The sequence below is a fragment of the Nomascus leucogenys genome, chromosome 3 (assembly GCF_006542625.1).
Source record: "Nomascus leucogenys isolate Asia chromosome 3, Asia_NLE_v1, whole genome shotgun sequence".
NCBI lineage: Eukaryota > Metazoa > Chordata > Mammalia > Primates > Hylobatidae > Nomascus > Nomascus leucogenys.
In genome coordinates, this window is record NC_044383.1 from 93,023,810 (window position 1) to 93,044,702 (window position 20,893).

The 20,893-nt window shown below is 40.0% G+C and overlaps 1 protein-coding gene across 1 annotated transcript in view; it reads right to left on the reverse strand.

Moving 5' to 3' along the window:
- The window catches only part of RTN4IP1 (reticulon 4 interacting protein 1), a 56,397-nt gene that overhangs the window by 9,158 nt on the left and 26,346 nt on the right, over window positions 1-20,893 (reverse strand). Inside the window, exons 5-8 of the mRNA XM_003278913.4 lie at window positions 20,511-20,559; window positions 11,045-11,181; window positions 6,509-6,692; window positions 2,156-2,248 (exon numbers count right to left, since the gene is read on the reverse strand). Of these exons, the coding sequence (XP_003278961.1) occupies window positions 2,156-2,248; window positions 6,509-6,692; window positions 11,045-11,181; window positions 20,511-20,559 (463 nt within the window). The remainder of the gene's footprint in view (window positions 1-2,155; window positions 2,249-6,508; window positions 6,693-11,044; window positions 11,182-20,510; window positions 20,560-20,893) is intronic.

Genomic DNA, 20,893 nt, shown 5'->3' on the forward strand with positions numbered 1-20,893 from the left:
AAGATCTCTTGAAATAACTTTTTCCATTTTTAGGGTTTTTGAACCTTATGAATGTATTTTTTCAAAGTTCAAGTATTTTAAAAGAGTTGGCTCTGTTGTTTCATAGCTTTCCACCATCAAAAAACAACTGTAGCTTTTCTGACAGTTACCTGCTAATGAGAATCATGAAGCTCTCAGCCAAAGCTTGGAAGAATTTAAATGTCCTCCTCCAATTTAACAAATCTCTACCAACCACACAACATATAAGTAAGATCTGCTGTGTCATTCTTTCCAATTTCCCAAGATAAAAAGGCAATGACCTCTCACATCCACATAGAAGCAAGGACACAAGACAGCTGGCCTCATCAAGGCATCCAGTGCCACATACCAACTTCACAGTCCCAGAACCCCTCATTGCCAGAAATGACTCCCAAGCCCAACAGCCTGTGCAGGAGAGGAGAATCAAAGCACAAGGCACATTTGCTCACTCAGCCTCCTTGGAGAATACTTCAAGGACATCTTTTTTTGTTGTTGTTTATCATGTCCTATTTTAGCCATTACCAGTTATCTGCCAAATGTAATAGGTAGATATATACAAGTCACCTCTCATCTCTGTTGGGTAAACAGTAATTTCCAGGCAGACAGAGAGTCACGATATTTTGAATACAAAAGAGCAGTGGTAAGCATGTGGACAGCCTGGAGCAGATACCAGGACAAGCACAATCGTAGACTTCTAGAGGACAAAGACCTCTCTAATAATGGGGTTCCAACCACATGAAGCACTTACTTGATGATAATTCATTCTCTTCTTCCTAGAAATAAAATAAGCATTCCTGTGGGATGTGGGAGAACCCCACAAAGAAGGAGTTACACAGTCACAATAACACTGAGCCCCTGTCCCTATCAGAACACACCAAAACTTAGAAGTCCACGAAAAGACACATAAGCCTGGAACCCAAATATTTGGGAAATAATAACAGGCCATCCTCTTTCTTATATAGTTCCTTGGCTGTGAAAGAAGAAAAACCTTAAATACATAAAAAGCAGCCATTAGTTCCCAAAAACATTCCTTTCCAAAATGGAAATGGAAAGATGAAATATGCCAGCAAGGAGCAGGGGCCAGAAGAAGAAAGCCCACCTCCAGGGGCTCTGTCCAAGTGTCTCAGAGTGGTTCACGCAATGCTAATGCTAGCCTGCTCTAACTCCAGTCCCTGCCCACTGCAAAGTGACAAAGATAAGACAATGTATGCTGAAGTCCCAAATCAGCTTCAAGCACTAAGAATACAGTTGAAAGGTGGAGAGGGAAAAGCACAAGAGTTTTGGTTCCATTTCTGCAAGTTTGAGCACATCCCGTTTTCTTGGTGAGTCGGCTTTTTCATCTGTAAAATGAGAATCACCCTATCCATGATCTCACACAACCCTCTAAAAGTTCTCCATCCTATAAGTCCATATAATCTCTCAATAACATAAAAAATATCAGCATCAGAATACCACCTTCTGGGTTATTCCTCTAGAGATGGGATGTCAGGGTGGTTTAGACCATGTAAAAACCCAAATAAGCAGGTGGCAGCTGAGGAAGCTTTCAATCCCCAGAATCCCTGAAAGACCTTTTGACATCCAAAAAAGGATGACCAGATGATAAGCAACAGTCCCTTTCCCACAGAGTCCACAGCAGGACAGACACTAGTAGGCAGAGTACACCAGCCAGTTGTCTTCACCCAAATCCCCATCAATCCTCACCCACCCTAGCCCTGGCCACTGACTGTCTCAGATGGACTATTTATTTGCCCTTGATTTTATTATACCCACCTAGAAATCAGGAGACCTGGGGATCTGACAAAATATTAGCAGCCCAATGTAGATCACAGCTGTGCTATGATCTAACCAAGTGTCTTGGAATCCTATAACCTCCCTGGGCCCGCCTCTTCATCTACTAAACCAAGGCAGTTTGACTAGATGAGAGAAGCTCTTGTGCAGATGGAGCAGTCTGTGTCTATGCCTCCCATGGAGACAGAACCAAAGACACAGCATGTAAACTTGGCCATGTAAGCCAGCACAAGGTCAGGTGAGCAGGCTACCTCTGTAGAGTCCCCACTGACGAGGCTCAGTGGGTAGGTCTACAGGAGGTGCTCTAGAAATACAAAGGCTTCCAATCCAGGTTTCCAGGTGCACGTACCTTTCCCGCATCCACCAGTTCTGCAATGTCATCTAAACATGGACCACTGGCCATGAAAAATGCCCAGCGATAATGGACTCCTTTCCAGAAATGCTAAAAAAAAGAAAACAAACATGTGAAATACAGAAAAACATAAAATCTGACTAAATGCAGATTTAGGGAAAAGCATTTTCTGGATGACTATGACAAACTGATTTCTCATTTCATGCTGACAAAATGTGTGCACAGCACCTTGGCACAATGACTGACAGAGAATGGATGCTCCATAAATGTTTAAGAAATAAATAACTCAACAAAGACATATCCATGTCACTCAGGCTCTTTCTCTAAACTCTGACTGAAGAACAAGTAAGCACAGGAAAGCTTTCCTTAAAATGATCGTCTAAATGGTTTTCCACAGTGGGTTTCCTCCCCACAAGGAATCAGGGGCTGAGACCTCTAGGCTTTCCCTACTAAGGTTTGAATAAAGCCCAGAGGCACCAGAAAAGAGGTTTTCACCAAATTCAAAAATGTTTGGGGGACAATAAGTCACCAAAATATGATCTTAGACAAAAAGCCCAATCGCAATTTTTTTTTTCTGACTCTGACAGGAATAAAGTGGCTTTAAAGGCAAAACAAAGTGCAAAGTTCCTTATACATCATGGCTGAATCTTTCCCTACGGTTATGGCAAATACAAAGCCATCTAATCTATTATGGGGCAATACCTCTCCAAATGAAGATGAGTAAAAATCTTACACCAAGAGGGTTCATGACCACTCTACTGCCACTTATAAATGTTATTCTTTGTTTATTTGAGAAAGGGTCTTGCTATGTTGCCCAGGTTGGTTTTGAACTCCTGGTCTCAAGCAATCCTCTCACCTCAGCCTCCCAAAGTGCTAGGATTACAGGCGTGAGCCACTGTGCCTGGCTGTAATTGTTATTCTTTATGTCAAAGGTAGGGTAGGCCATTATGGAAACAGCAAATGAGCTGAGGTTCTCCATGATACCTCAATGACCTGCCCAACCAAACCTTCATCAGATGGGAGCAATGTGAGGTAGCAGAGGGTCAGCCAGTACCACAGTGCTGCCCTCTCCACAACAACCCACAACTGCGAGGTGAGCTCAGACTTCTTTGCCATTGAGCTTACACTCAGTATGATATAAGCTACTACCATGGCGTGAGGCTGAAAAATGCAAAGGAAACCCCCTACAACAGCACTTACTAGTTGCATTATTTTTGTTTTGTTGTTTTTTTTAGTTATGTTATTTTTGTCAGGCTACCTCTTTCAGCCCATTTCCTGTAGAATGGTGGTACCACCACCTAGCTTGCAGGATTGTTGGAAGGATTAAATGAGAATGTATACAAAATGCCTCACACATAGGAAGTATTCGATCAGTACTTGTCCAGTGCTGAAAGTGAAGCTTATTGAGGAAAGACTGAGACAATACCAATTCAGTTTAAGAATGTGGAAAGAAAGAAAAAACTAAGCAGTTGCCTAGGCAAAGCTTCCCACTGGGTGTGCCAGAATGGCTTACTGGGTGAGTGACCCTATAGATTATCGTCTAACCCAGAAAACCTGTGAGAGTTAAAGGATTCATCATTAATAATTACCCCAGGACTACAGATGTAAAGAGAGTCAAGCTTACTCTAGAATTGGTGTGATGAGATATTGACTCCCCTCAGCCCTCAGGATAGCCAGGCAAAGCCAGAGCTGGTAGAAGTCTCCAGATTGGCTGGTCTTGGAGGAGCAGGGTTTGGTTTGTTCATCCCTATTACACAAGGCAGCCTCAACGTGCTGTTCAAATACTATCATTTTCTATGTCTGTCATGGCATGAAAGATGTTGAGATGCACTGGTTTATGCAACTAACTTAAAAAGAAGAGGCCAGGCACACTGGCTCACACCTATAATCCCAGCACTTTGGGAGACTGAGGTGAGACATTGCTTGAGGCCAGGAGTTCAAGAGTAGCCTAGGCAACATAACAAGACTCTGTCTCTACAAAACAAGAAAAAGAAAAAAGCTGTTTGAAGGATTATGTGGCTAAATGCCAGAAGCACTGAGAATGTCCCAAGCTTACTGTGGATCCAGTTAATGACAATCACAGAAGATCTGTTCAGATACTTTTCCCTAAGGTCTGGCTTCATAGACTACAATTAAAACATTCTGGTAATTGTTTAGGGTATTAAAGAAGGAACAGAAATGGTCACAACTGCCACATCTATAACTCTTCACAGCATGTGGCTCTGTAAAGTGAAACTTTTGGTCTGTAATAGCAGAATTTTTATATTCTGCTACAAGAGGTCTGTGTTTTTCCCCCCAGGCCACTATAGGAGAGAAAGTAAACCAAAGCAAGCAGGAGAGTCAGAAGCATGACAATGAGGCTTTAACTACGTGCACAATCAGAAAGACATTGAAAACTACTTAAAAGGTTTTCACTTGAGATTACCACTATCATCTTTCAAGTAGGAGGAAAAGAGAATGAAGAGAGCTGTGCCTGTTTTACTCTCCAAGGACAACTCTGAAGGTTAACTAGTAAGAGGTCTCACTGGAGTACAAACTGAAATCTTACAGAATACTTAAACTTACATTTTAAAGCACTGGAAAATCTGGGTTTTGTGAAAGAGAAAGAAGAGACAAAGGACAGCTAAGTGCCCTTTCTTCACCACAAAGTACCCTGTGGACACTGTTTCTGGCTACTGTCTGAATCAAATGAAAATAAAGAACACTACAGTGCAGGGCTTGGTTTGTTCATTTCTATTACCCATAATATTTCGTAAGAATTGAGTCATGGTCTCCTCCATCATAGCTCTTTGTTACGACCTCTAAGTATTTAGTTAGTACACAGAATTCAAGAGACCAAAGTCCTAAGTTTCATCCCCATAAAAGGTCCCAAATTAATATCTGGAATAAATAAAATGCTAAAGATAATTATCAAGCCAGTCATCTCACAAACGTGAGTCAGTGTTGGTCAGACTGACACCGACTCACAGCCTTTTTACCACTGAGGAACTTTCTACTGCCTTGTTCCAGAGTCTCAAGTATTTTGCTTAATTTTAAAAAATAGAATTTTTTTTTTTGAGACAAGGTCTTCCTCTGTTGCCCAGGCTGGAGTACAGTGGCACGATCACAGCTCACATCCTCTGTCTCCCAGACTCAAATCCTCTGGCCTCAGCCTCCTGAGCAGCTGAACTACAGGTATACACCAACATACCTGGCTAATTTTTTTATTGTTTTGTAGAGATAAGCTCTCACTATGTTGCCCAGGCTGGTTTCAAACTTCTCAGACTTAAGCAATCCTCCCATCTCCACCTCCCAAAATGATGGGATTATAGGCATAAGACACCATGCCCAGCCTATCTTTATTTTTTCTATCATGTATTCCATTTCAACATCAATTCATATTTTAAACCAATGATTTATAATCACCACCAGTTTATCCCATGAAATTATAAAAGCCTCTGTCCCCACTGTGATGACAACAGGCTATGAGGTAAAGTAGAGAGCAGACGCTCAAGCTCTGCTATTAGTATTGTAACTGAGGCTCATCTGCCCTAGTCTCCAAGGCCCACCACTCACTGATGTGTGCAATTTGGGTGAGATGTATTCAGTTTTGAGCTTCACACAGCCCTGGTAAAAGTGGCCCTGTTTCAGAGTCAGGCTGACTAACCAAGTCCCAGAAACTCCCATCATGCCATTAATAGCTGGAGTTTCAAATTTACACGGAATACGCAGTGTTAGAACAAGTTGATACAATCCCAGCAAAGGCATGAGTGGAGGCTTACTCAAGTAAAAGTACAACTTGTTTTACTCATAGACCTCTAAATGTCTGAAAGCCCAGTCTCGGAATCACTGGTCTATCCCAATACAATGAAAACAGCAGCTGTAAGTTTTCATCTTTATATACAAGAGACTTAACATCTTTATATATATGTTAAGACATGAAACAGAGAGAGGGTCATCAGGTAGAGACAAGAAGGAAGCACGGACAGTACATCAGATGTAATCAAGAGAGGCAATAAGTAATAATAAAGGCAACATTTAATAAGGGCTTTTTATGTACTAGGCATTGTGCCATGTCTCCATATGGACTACTTCATTTGATCCTTACAACAATGCGGTAAGGTAGATCTATTAACAGCCTCATTTTACAGGGGAAGACATTGGGACTTAGAGACATTCAGTAACTTGCACAGGGTTACACAGCTACTAAGTAGAGGTCAGATTTTGAAGCCAGTCACTGTGACTGCAGAGTCCATGCTTGCAGCCACTGTGCTATGTGGCCTCCAAGAGAAGAGAAACTGGCTAGGTGGCAAACCAATTTCTAGCAGCAGAAGGCTGCTTGCAGTCACCAACCAAGACCCTTCTTCCTACCTTTAATGTCTTCGAACCTACAGTGACTCCTGTCTGCAACATGCCATCTGCTATGCCCAATCGGTCCATGTTCAGGAGGAAAGGAGTCACCAAAGTCACATAGGTGGCTCCTGACCATTTCTTGAGAAAATCTGGAGCCCATGTTTCAGTGGATCCGCCAACATTATCAAGGATAAAATCAAACCTGGAGAGGAAGAACCAAATCAAAACATGGTTGTCAGGCTTTACACTGGACTCTGATCCTCCTTCCCTTCCAGTACCAGTTGGCTTAGGGTTTATTTCAGTGACAAATCTTAAACTGTGCTGCACCTCGCCATCCTACAGAGGGGTGGCTGCTTTGATGGAGACGGAAGGACATACCCACTCGCTGGATCTATGACTTTTCTCCAAGGTAAGTTGAATGTGACTAATTTTTGTCATAAAATCATTTCATTTTCTAGTACTTTAGAATGGCTTCAGCAAGTAGTTCTGAACAGCGAGTGGTTTTGGCTCACTACAATGCACAGAATAGCCCCTCACAGCTAAAAAATTTTCCAGCCCAAAATGTCAATAGTTGAGAAACTAAGGTTGCCAAGGTTGAGAAAGTCTGACTTAATTAAGCTTTGTAAAAAACTGCAAAGCCTTCTGTTCACTATAAAGTATTTTTTAGTGCACATGGATACTTGAAAGTAAAGTATGAGATTTTCACCTACAAGAATGATTTGCTTTTATTCTCTCTACAGTCAGAAATGCTCATGGAAGCATCCTCTTCACCTTCTGGAATTTTCTATCATTTGGCTTCCGGTACAGCATCAAGACAATGCAAAAGGAGAAATGAACAGCCTGTTCTAACATGCCAAAAAAATTCAGCCATAATGGAATCCACAGAAACTGACAGATATTCAACTTCTTACATCTAACCTAAAACTTCTGTAATCACTATATTCTATTGAAAGGGGATAAAAATAAGCTTTGAAATAATTTTGAAAACAAAGATCTATATAGAGAATACATGCATATAAATTGAGCAAATCAGTTGATGAATTCCTCTTTGGTAAATCTTTTCTCCCAAATTCATCTGGATGTCAAACATTAAAGTTCCTAAACCCGCTTTGGCCAACTTTGTGGATCTTGAGTCTTTTATAGAACTAAACTAAAGAAGGGCAAGGCCGGGTGCAGTGGCTCATGCCTGTAATCCCAGGACTATGGGAGGCCAAGGCGGGTGGATCACCTGAGGTCAGGAGTTCGAGACCAGCCTGAACAACATGGAGAAACCCTGTCTCTACTAAAACTACAAAATAAGCCAGACGTGGTGGCACATGCCTGTAATCCCAACTACTCAAGAGGCTAAGGCAGGAGAATTGCTTGAACCCGGGAGGCGGAGGTTGTGGTGAGCCGAGGTCATGCCATTGCACTCCAGCCTGGGCAACAAGAGCAAAACTCTGTCGAAGAAGAAGAAGAAGACGAAGACGAAGACGAAGACGAAGACGAAGAAGAAGACGAAGAAGAAGACGAAGAATAAGACGAAGAAGAAGAAGACGAAGAAGAAGAAGACGAAGAAGAAGAGAAGAAGAAGAAGACGAAGAAGAAGAAGAAGAAGAAGAAGAAGACGAAGAAGAAGATGAAGACGAAGATGAAGAAGAAGAAGATGAAGAAGAAGATGAAGACGAAGACGAAGACGACGAAGACGAAGACGACGACGAAGACAACGACGACGAAGACGAAGACGAAGATGAAGAAGAAGGGCAAATAAAATCTAAGGATATGAAATGCAGGAGCATGATGACCTTAATAGATGACCATTCTTTTCACTAAAAAAGTGTCTACTTCATTTCCAAGTTTTGAATGAACAAATCTGAGAATACTTAACTTAAAGAAAACTTAAGGGCAGCCTGGCATTATAGAACAGGCATTGCCTGAGAAAGAAATCTGGAGACCAGGTTGTGGATCCAGCTCTCCCAGCAAATGACTGATGGCATGACCTCGAGTATGCAAAAACTCATAACTCCTCTGCCCTTCACTTTCTCAACTACAGCATCATAGGGTTGGACTGAAGGATTTCAAAGCCGGTTCTTGCTATAAAAGTCTAAGATTCAAATACCTAAAAAGCTGCTATTTGGAAGGAGGAACATATTTATCCTAGGTAGACTGAGAGGTCAAACTCCAGGCAGAAATTACAAAGATCAATTTTAACTAAAGCTATCAAAGAAAAGAAGTAGTAACGGCTTGCATTTATAAGCCACGAAGGTCCCCCTACTAGAAAAGTACAAGCAAAAGGAGCAAGACCATTTGCCAGGGAGAGATGCCAAGGAGGGAAGCATAGCACCAGTTTGGGAGCCTAGACTGAGTGTCCTCTAGCCTTCCATCTGTCAAGTTCTCCTATTCTCTGGTGACAAATTCCAGACATGTATAAAACTTAAGGTAGGCCAGGTGCGATGGCTCATGCCTGTAATCCCAGCACTTTGGGAGACCAAGGCAGGCAGATCACTTGAGGCCAGGAGTTCAAGACCAGCCTGGCCAACATGGTGAAACTATCTCCACAAAAAAAAAAAAATAGAAAAATTAGCTGGGTGTGGTGGTGGGTGCCTGTAATCCCAGCTACTCAGGAGGCTGAGGCACAAGAATCACTTGAATCTAGGAGGCAGAGGTTGCGCCAAGATCATGCCATTGCACTCCAGCCTGGGCAAGAGAGTGAGACTTCATCTCAAACAAAAACAAATACAAAAAAAAAAACAAAACAAAACCCCTTAAGGTAGATAGAGGGGAATGGGTAGAACTTGGCCCCAGTATCATGTTGCTATTCCCAGAAGCATCAGAAGATACAAGATCGGGCCGGGTGCAGTGGCTCACGACTGTAACCCCAGCACTTTGCAAGGCCAAGACGGGTGGATCACAGGGTCAGGAGTTCGAGACCAGCCTGGCCAACATGGTGAAACCCCATCTCTACTAAAAATACAAAAATTAGCCGGGCATGGTGGCGCACGCCTGTAATCCCAGCTACTTGGGAGGCTGAGGCAGGAGAATCGCTTGAAACCAGAAGGCAGAGGTTGCAGAGAGCCAAGATCACGCCACTGCACTCCAGCCTGGGTGACAGAGTGAGACTCCATCTCAAAAAAAAAAAAAAAGATACAAGATCAACCTAAACTACTGCTTTCTAGAAGCCAGATCTCAGAGACCTGTCATGTCCTCACTCTCAAGGTGCTCAAAGAGGCTTAGGCCCTGACACACAGACAAGAGGGTAGCTGACAAAATCTCTGAAAGGGACAATGTTAGTCCTTAAACATGCCAGGCATGTTCCGGACATGGGAGCTTTAGGTTTGCTGTTCTTTCCAGCTGGAACAATTGTTCTCCTAGATTCCCTCAATAATTAAATAAATATTATTGAGCACCTACTACATGCTACTACACTCTTCCAGCTGGAAGGATACAGCAGGGAGCAACACACACACACACAAATCCCATTCATTTGGCTTGCTCACTAAAGCCTCCACTCAAATGTTGCTTCCTCAATGAGGCATTCTTTAACCTTGCTATTTATAACAGCCTCCTCCCTAGTCTATTCCCTTTCATTTTTTTTCAGAGCACCTACCACTAAAGCCACCCAAACAAGAATGTAAGCTCCATGAAAGTGGGCATTTGTCTGGTTCACCACTGTAGCTGGTGTTTGGAACCCTGCCTGGCAAGAGTAGAGGCTCTCTGAACAGTTGAAGGAATGATGAGTTGGCTGGCTGCTGCTGGGTGCACCACCAAACAACTGCTAGAGGTTGGTGGCACTGGCTGAGAAAGGCTGGGCGGCATCAGATAAGCACTCCCTTTTTTCCTTTTTTCTTTCTATTTAAAAATATACTTCTACTCAATGTGGGGAAGAGTAGTTGACTTCTGAAAACTAATCAAAAGAGGGAAAATCTTTTAAACAGAAGCAGTAAAATAGCTTTCCAAATACTCCTCATTTCTGCTCTCAGCTTCAGCTTGGTCTTGGCTGGATAAAGGTCAGATTAATAAGCTGGAGTCACAGTCAGAATCAACATGACCCAAGAGAATTCCTGAATGCATTCCTGCTTGGTACCTCAGGCCAAACCACAGCCTGGCATTCAGACACACTGGGAACATCCACAGTGCTCCCATTATCAAGATTTAGACTTATACCATTTCTCTTAAGCCTTTTTTAAGCCAAAACACGGAAAGTATGTTTTGGGCTAATCATGTATTTCATGAACTACTCTATAATCTTCCTGTGGTGACAGATGCCACAGAAGGGAACACATTTCCAATTTTGTCTTCAGACCTCTTACAAACCAGCATGTTAACTTAAAAATTAGCAAAGACCATGTAAGCAAAATAACTTCCTCAGTACTTACCCACATGCTATTACGGTGTTGTATTAACATCTGGAATTAAAACAGAAGCCAACCTAAGTAACTTCTAGTGACATGGAATGTTTTCATAGATCCTTCTCTAAGATTCCAACATGACTGTAAAGCCACCAAGCCATCTCAGACCTGCATAATCAACTGTCCTTGTTCCCACTCCCAGTGTGAACATTGTTCTAATACATACGGTTTTAAGGATTTCAACTGCTCTTCCACACTTCCAGATTTGTAATCAATTACATCATCTGCACCAAGCTTCCTTACAAGTTCACTGGCATCTTGGGAGCAAACTGCTGTCACATGAGCATCCCATGCTTTCATTACCTGCCCCCCACAAAAAGAAAAAAAGAATAAAAAAGGGAGAGATTACCAAAACTGACTGCATTGAAAAAAAAAATCACTGACACCATGTATACATATATCAGACTAATCTCTAGAGAACTTTAAGTACATCATCTTAACCAGAACTATAGGAAGCCATCTGTCAGAGACTAGTAAAAATGATTAAATTTTTGTTCAGTAAGAAAATCCCAAGAAAGAGATCTCATTTTCCCTATATGAGACAGCCAGCCACCATATTGTCATGAAGTTATAACTAATCCACTTAGAGAGGAACTCAGTGCCTCAACCGTAACAGAAAAGACAGGAGTTGAAAGCCTCACATTTGCCAGGTGCGGTGGCTCACGCCTGTAATCCCAGCACTTTGGGAGGCCGAGGAGGGTGGGTCACCTGAGGTCAGGAGTTCGAGACCAGCCTGGCCAACATGGTGAAACCCCGTCTCTACTAAAAATATAAAAAATTAGCTGGACGTGGTAGCGGGCGGGCCGCTGTAATCCCAGCTACTTGGGTGGCCAAGGCAGGAGAATCACTTGAACCCCAGAGGCAGAGGTTGCAGTGAGCCGAGATTGCGCCATCGCACTCCAGCCTGGGGTACAAGAATGAGACTTCGTCTCAAAAAAAAAAAAAAAAAAAAGCTTCAAATTTAGCACTTTCAAGGATAGCAAAGTTAAATGGCCCAAAAATAGCATGTCTTCAGAAAAATGACTATTTAAAATGTATACAGAACATTAAAATGCCACATATCTTCATTTGCATCTCTAATAAGTGTTAACACAATATTGAATCAGAAAGTGTGTCAAAGTAACGAGCTATTAAGTAATAGGTAATATATGAAAAGGTTCTCTTAAAAAGAAGGGGAAGAAACTATAATCATTTTTTCTTAAAAACTTGGATCAGGTCCTCTCCCTTGTAGTAAGAAAACCTAAATAAATGTTACCCAGGTTTTAAAATGCAGATGCCTTATATTTTAAAATAATAAAGAATAACTAGATTTAAATTAAAAGGAGATTTAAATTAAAAGGAGAGCTGAATTCTAATGTTATTCAGAATTAAGTATCCAGAAAGCATCCTGCTCCAAAATTGCTAAAATTTTTTTCTATAATGTTAATTTCATAAACTTAAAAGGGGGCTATTTTCAGCTAATTTGAGAATAGCCACTTGAAGTTCACTAAGAAATTTTTGTGCAGATAATTATAGATCATAAGAGATCACTTGTTTTCTCAATCTTGTCCTAAGTATCAATTTCCTGAGCTTCCTTAATATAAGATGCAAAGGCTCACTAGAATACAAGGGATCTGTGTTTGTCTGGTTCACTATTGAATCCCCACTCCATGGCACACAAAGGTGCTAAGTAAATTTCTGTTAAATACAAAATGTAAATAAAGGGTTTTTTACTTATTCATAATCTTACCCAATTTCTCACTTTTAAAAAGCAACATTGACCAAAGACTTATATATCCTGAAAAACTGTGGGGAATTGAAATATTTAGGAGTGATATGATATACAATTTATTGTTTATGGGCTGCAAACAGAGACACTTGAGTGTAATGATACGTTGCTTTTCACAGCAAGTCCCGAATCAAATTCAAATATGTGAAGAATAAAATACGAGATGAATAGCTCATTGTGACCATCCTTTCTCTAATACCTATATTAAAAAAGAAACTATTAAGGAAAAAGAAAAGTATGTTCTAAGCACCTACATTTAATATATGTTTTTCTTTAAACAGTATTAAATCCTCATGAAGAATCTGTCACATGTCGAAACAGGTTTTTTCCCTCAAATTTCTACTTTTTCCTTTCCCATTTAGAGCTATTTATTATCTTTGAACATTATGAAAATGTTTTAAAAACAGTTTTACTTAATAAAAATTTTTCATGTAATATAAAACACAACTATAGAAAACACCTATAGGCCGGGTGTGGTGGCTCATACCTGTAATCGCAGCACTTTGGGAGGCTGAGATGGATGGATCACTTGAGCTCAGGAGTCTGAGACCTGTCTAGGCAACATAGTGAGACTCCGTCTCTACTAAAAATACAAAAAAGTAGCTGGGCCTGGTGACGCATGCCTGTGGTCCCAGCTACTCAGGAGGCTGAAGTGGGAGGATCGCTTGAGCCAGCGGGGGTGGAGGTTGCAGTAAGCCAAGGTCGTACCACTGCACTCCAGCCTGGGTGACAGAGTGAGATTGTCTCAAAAAAAAAAAAAAAGAGAGAAAGAAAGAAAACAGCTATAGGGTGAACACCACCCAGATAAAGAAGCAGCATGCTGGAAGCCGTTCCAAAAATTCTCCTGTGTGCCCCAAACCACAGAAGCCCCTCCTACCCTTTCCCAAAATAATTATCCTGATTTTTATGGTAATCACCTCCTTGCATTTCAAAAAGTTTATCACCCAACAATGCATTCTCTAGACACTAGACACTACAGTCTTATGCATTCTTAAACTGTGGTATCTTTTAAATCTTTATTATTTATTTTTGGGTTTTTTTGGTTTTTTATTTGAGACAGAGTCTCACTCTGTTGCCCAGGCTAGAGTGCAGTGGCATGATCTCGGCTCACTGCAACCTCCACCTCCCAGGTTCAAGTGATTCTCCTGCCCTCAGCCTCCCGAGTAGCTGGCACTACAGGCACGTCACACCATGCCTGGCTAATTTTTGTATTTTTAGTAGAGATGGGATTTCACCAGGTTGGCCAGGCTGGTCTTGAACTCCTGACCTCATGTGATCCACCTACCCTGGCCTCCCAAAGTGCTGGGATTACAGGTGTGAGCCACTGTGCCCAGCCTTAAGTCTCTTTTAAATCACAGGCTCCTGTTCTATCCCTTTGCTTTCCTATAATTTATCTGTGGAAGAATCTAGGCCATTTGATCTGTGGAGTTTCCCACAGTCTGGAATTTCTAACTGCACACCCACGGGACAGTTCCACACGTTGCTCTGTCCTCTGTATTTTCTGCAACTTGGCAGATGGATCTGGAAACTAGATCTGATTTCATTTGAATCCCTTTAGCAAAATTATGGACAGTGTCTGGCAAAGCTAGAGGAGGCACATCATGTCTGCTTGAGGCTCTATTATCTTAGCAACTGTCAATGCTTAATACCTGTATCTGCTTATTGGTGGTTGCGAAATAGTGATCTTCTAATTCTACTTCTTTTTATTTAAGTAGTTGGAATACTTTTTTTTTTGCAGGGAATGGAGTCTCACTCTATCCCAGGCTAGAGTGCAGTGGCGTGATCTCTGCCCACTGCAACCTCTGCCTCCTAGGTTCAAGCAATTCTCCTGCCTCAGCCTCCCGAGTAGCTGGGATTACAGGAGCCCACCACCACGCCCGGCTAATTCTTGTATTTTTAGTAGAGATGGGGTTTCACCATGTTGGCCAAGCTGGTCTAGAACCCTTGACCTGAGGTGATCTGCCCGCCTTGGCATCCCAAAGTGCTGAGATTACAGGCATGAGCCACCGTGTCCAGCCTGAATACTTTCACAAAGTAACACTGCCCCTCATATCACTGCCCCTCACATATTATTTTGTCTGCTCAATTATACAGTTCATGTAGGAAAGGCAAGACAAATGCTTAACTGTTTTTCTTGATCAGTTTATAAGATAATAAATTGGTTCCCTATCAAATTCCAAAAGTGACCTCTTTTGAAAAAAGCACCATGAACTCATGGATTTAAATATATTTAAAAGGTTTCAACCCATTGTAATGGTCATTATTATTACTGAAGCTCAAATTGTTACATCTTTGGGCATTTCTTCGTTAGCTCTTGAGTCTTTTGACATGACCTGACTAGTCTTTGATAGCTTCCTTGTTATTTAATGTATTCCAGGTTAATTCTTGTATATTTGTGCCCTAGATCTGAAATCACCTACTTCTCTAAGAAGCCCTGCCTTGTTTTAGTGAGAAATGATATTTCAAGTGATGGTTTTACATACACACATACATAAAATATCTCTTGAGTTCATATTGATACTTCCAATTCCAATTTGAGACTATAAAATCCCAGCACTTTGGGAGGCTGAGGCAGGAAGGTTGCTTGAGGCCAGGAATTCGAGACCAGCCCAGGCAACACAGCAAGATCCCATCGCTACAAAAACGTGAAAAAATTAGCTGGGCATGGTGGCATGTGCCCGTAGTTCTACCTACTCAGGAGTTTGGGGTGAAAGGATCATTGAGCCCAGGAGGTTGAGGTTGCAGTGAGCTGTGATCATGTCACTGCATCCCAGCCTGGATGACAGAGCAAGACACTGTCTCAAAAATAATGACAACTGTTGCACTGTATTTACCTTGTCAGAGCATATGGCTGTTCCTATACGCTCTCCTTCTAAGCCCTCATTTAGTTTTGTTCTACAGGTAACTGCGTTGAACATTTACCACTAGTCCTTAAAATGTCTTCATAGTCATTCCTAGTCAGAAGCTCATTATCTAGTAGCTTCCTCAGAAAAGGATCAGAAGAACAATATTCCCTACGTTCTTGATGTTGATAACAGTCTGTATGTGTCCATGATACCTGAAGGCCTGTTTTGTTGTATAAAAGATTCTTGGCACACTCTTCCTTGAGTATCTTAAATATGTTACTCCATTTTTTTCTGCCAAAAGTGTTACTGACAAAAAGTCTCATGATAGTCTAATTTTATTTCTCTTATAAGTCACGTCATCTTTTTTCTTATATGGACACATAAGTAGCACATGTGCTATTTTGTCTAGATTTCCAAAGGATCTATTTCTTTTTTCTTTAAAGGCCAGTAATTTCACTATCATTTTTCTCCATATTTTTATTAGTAATTTTCCTTGGTGTTGCTCAGTCTGGGTCCATGTCCTTAGAAAAGTGATGTGGCTATTCAATATGTAATTTCAAATCATTTAATTTCAGGACAGTAGGAAAGTTTAATTATTGTTTTAATATGAGTTCAATTCCCTTGCTTTGGTTTTCCCCTTCAAGGACTCCTAGTATCCATGTATCAATTTTCCTTGCCTGTCATCAATATTTGATACTTTCTCTTGAATCTGTTTTTATCTTTTTCTGTTTTTTTGAGATAGGTCTCACTCTGTCCAGGCTGAAGTGCAGTGGTGTGATCACAGCTCACTGCAGCCTCAACCTCCTGGGCTCAAGTGATCCTCACACCTCAGCCTCTCCATAGCTGGGATTACAGGTATAAGCCACCATGCCCAGATAATTTTTGTATTTTTTGTAGAGACGAGGTTTTGCCATGTTGCCCAGGCTGGTCCTGAATCGCTGAGCTCAAGCCATCTGCCCTCCTTGGCCTAGCAAAGTGCCGGGATTACAGGGTGAGCCACTGTGCCCGGCCTATCTTTTTGTTTCTTTTGTAATTTGAATTTTTTTCTGCATTTTGTTTCTATTAAGGAGCATTATGTGTTGTGTTTACTTGCTATTGAGTTCCTCTTAGTTTAGTCTTCTATTACTAAATGATTTTTTCATTTAGTTTTACTTTTTTCCTGAGTTTTTCCAATTCTGATTTATTTTGTTTTTTTCACATCTTGTATTATATTTTTAATGTCTTTTAACTTGCTTTGAAATAGTAGGTGACATTTCAGGCTGTTCTGTAGGCATGTATTCTGATGTGCTTTTATTATAGGGTATGTTATTCTATACCTTATTTTCCCTTTCCTTATAATAGCTTTGTATGGGATTTAACCTTGATGCTTTTCTATTACTTTTTAATTTTATTAAAATTTTTTGTTGTGAAATATAATACAAATAAAAGCATACAGAATATAAATATACAGCTTAACAAATTATTACAAAGCAAATATTATTATAACCATTATTCAAAATTAAGAACTAGAATACCACCTGTGCCCCTAAGCCTCCCAATTAAAACCTCCTCAACTCCCTTAAAAAAGTAACTACTAACTGGACCTTTACTGTAATCCTTTTTGCCTTTTTTTTTTTTTTTTAAGAAGTTTTACTAAGTAGACACCACCCTTAAACACTACTGCTTAGTTTCACCTGTTCTTGAATGTGATTAAATGAAACCATATAGGATTTACTCTTGCATCTGATTTCTTTTACTCAACATTCGGTCATGATATTCATCCACTTCACTGTGTGTAATTATAGTTTTTTCATGACTGTATAATATTCCAATGTAAGAATATACCACAATTTACTTACTCATTTTACTGTTGATGGTTTCTACAACTAGAAAAACATTTGGGTTTTTCTAGTTGGGGAATTTTAACAGGAATAGCCCTGCTCTGAAATTCTGGTACATATCTTTTGGTAAACACACTTGTATATCTATCTATAGGTTATAATCCTAAAATAGGAATTCTTGTGTTGTCCTTTTTTTTTTTTTTTTTAGAAATTTTACAATTTATATTCACATTTAATAGATGCCAAATGGTTTTCTTAAGTGGCTGTATCAATTTATACTCTAACCAGCTGTGTATGATATTTCTCTTTTCTTTTTGCCTCTCTCCCTCTTTTCCTTTCTTCTATTTATTTACGCATTCAACTCATATTTACTGAGCCTCTGGATTGGGTTCTGGTTATCAGATGATAAGTTAAAAGAAGTTAAAGTGTGCATCCCAGGAATCCTCGCCTCCTTCACCTAGTTCAGTCAACAGACAGACAGGAAGCCCCCAGCACCATCTGAGTTCTCAAAAAGTCTAAGCTGGGTCTGGGGTGGTCTATAACACCCAAACCTCCCTCCTGGAAAGTAATGTGGCAGGGCCTCTGAGGCTACTCGCTGCCCCCTACTGGGGAAAAGAATCTCTCTCCTCATCCTGAGAGAGGCTTAATCAAGCTCCCTCTTCTAGGAGCCAGTCAGTTACACATCTGACCACAACAGGAGCAGCCACTGGGCCCCATCATTTTCCTAGAGGCTTGGGGAACTTTTGGTTTGTTTTGTTTTATTTGAGGTAAAATTCATATACATCACCATTTTCACAATTTTAAAGTATTTAAAGTATACAGTAGTCTCTAGTACACTCACAATGTTGTGCAACTATCACCACTAATTCCAGAATATTTTAAGCGCCCCAAGAATAAGCCTCACACTCATTAGGTAGTCATTCCCCACTCCCTTCTCCATCTACCCCCAGCCCCTGACAACCACTAATCTGCTTTCTGTCTCTGTGGATTTGCCTGTTCTAAACATATGATATAAATGGAATCATACAATATGTAGGACCTTTTGTTTCTGGATTTTTCTCACTTAGCCTGTTTTGAAGATTCATCCATGCTGTATCATGCATCAATATTTTATTCCTTTTTATGGCTGAATAATATTCCATTATATGTCTATACCACATTTTGTTTATCCATTCATCAATTGATAGAGTTATTTCCACTTTTTTTTTACTATTATGAATAATACTGCTATGAATATTCATAAGATTAGGCTTAAATGTATGGTTTTATTTCTCTTGGGTATATCCCTAAGAATGGAATTGCTGGGTCATATGGTAATTCTATGTTTAACATTTTGAGGACCCAACAAACTCTCCCATAACGTCTGCACCATTTTAACTTCCCACCAGCAATGTATGAGTGTTCTAATTTATTTATATCTTTGCTAACATTTTTTATTTTCTGTGTTTGCTTTTTATTATAAGACACCGTATCTCACTGTGGTTTGGATTTGCATTTCCCTAATGACTAAAGATATTGACCATCCTTCCATGGACTTAGTGGCCACTTGTATATATTCTTTGGAGAAATGTCAATTCAAGTTCTTTGCTAGTTAAAAACTGTGCTGTCTTTTTGTTGTTGAGTTATAAGAGTTCTTTATATATTCTGGATACTAGACTCTTACCAGATAAATGATATGCAAATATTTTCTTCCATTCTGTGGGTTGTCTTTTCACTTTCTCGATAGTGTCCTTTGACATACAAAAGTTTTTTAATTTTGATGAATCTTTTTCTTTGGTTGCTTGTGCTTTGGGTGTCATACCTAAAATTCTGTTGCCAAATCTACAATTACGAAGATTTTGTCTTATGTTTCCTTCCAAGACTTTTTTTTCCCCTTTCCCTGCCTACTCGTCTAAGAGTTTTATGGTTTTAGTTCTTATGTTTAGATCTTTGATCCATTTTGAGCTTTTTGTTTTTGTTTTTTAAGACAGAGTTTCACTCATCACCCAGGCTGGAGTGCAGTGGCATGATCTAGGCTCACTGAAACCTCCGCCTCCCAGGTTCAAGCAATTCTCCTGCCTCAGCCTCCTGAGTAACTGGAATTACAGTCACACGCCACCATGTCCAACTAATTTTTGTATTTTTAGTAGAGACAGGGTTTCACCATGTTGGCCAGGCTGTTCTTGAACTCCCCACCTCAAGTGATCCACCCACCTTGGCCTTCCAAAGTGTAGGGATAACAGGTGTGAACCACCATGCCTAACCTTGAGGGTTTTTTTTTTTTTAATGTGATGTGAGGTAGGGGCTCAACTTCATTCTTTTGCATGTGGATATCTAGTTGTTCCAGCAGTATCTGTTGAAGGAACTATTCTTTTCTCCATTTAATGGTCTTGCCATTCTTGTCAGAATCAATTGACCACAGAGGTTTATTTCTGGATGCTCAATTCTATTCCACTGATCTATAAGTTCACCCTTATGTTTTGATTACTGTAGCTCTGTAGTAAGTTTGAAATCAGCAAGTGTGAGTCCTCCAACTTTATTCTTTTTCAAGATTGTTTGGCTATTTGGGGTCCCCTGTGATTCCATATGCATTTTAGGATCAACTCGTCCATTTATGAAAAGCAAAAAAAAGCAGTTGCATTTTGATAGGGATTGCACTGAATCTATAAATCACTTTGGGGGAAGTATTGCCATCTTAACGGTATTTTGGCTACTGTATTTCTATGTAAATTTTAGAATCAGCTTATCAATTTCTACATTTTGAAGGCTTTTTAGCCTGCAAAAATTTTGATTGGAAACTAGTATTGGTTTTTGACATTGGCTGTTTCCTACTAAATTGCTAACTTCCATCTACCTGCACTGCCGATGATCTTCCTTCTTAAAAGCTTTCCTACATCTGTTATCAAGGACATCCACACACCCACTCATATTAAACTACTAGAAAGCTTAATGCTTCCTTCTACATTAGAATATTTTCCTTACAGTGAGCTATGATTGTGCCACTGCACTCCAGCCTGGGTGACACAGCAAGACTCCATCTCTAAAAAATAATTTTTTCTAATAAAAAAAGAATATTTTCCTCTTACAGAACAAGCTGAAATTACAGTACATTTACCAGACCTACCTTTCTCTCAGCTTTTAAGGAGAAATAATTTATCTTAATTTATAAATTCATGCAAACAAAATCCTCCTATTCACAAGATTAAAAAATGGTTTTACCTGTATAGCAAAAGTACCAACTCCACCTGAAGCGCCTAAGATTAGAACACTGCAATGCAAAGGAAACCACAATTAATGAGAATCTAAAGCAGACGTAACTGGATAAATGTTTTCAACATATAACTGGTTGATGATAAGATGATAAATAATTCTAAAAGAAAATAAAGTTATTCAGCTTCCCAAGATATATTACACAAGGATTTTTATTTTAGGTTCACCAAGAAACTGCAGTTGCTTAAAATAAAGACATTCTATGAGCTCTGTACCAAGAATATCAAATACCGAAAATACCAATAATTTGTTGGTTTAAGATAGCTCAGATGGTCCTTTGTAACATCTGCCTTATAATTTTTCTAGGCTAAAATTGTTAGAGCTTCCTCTAT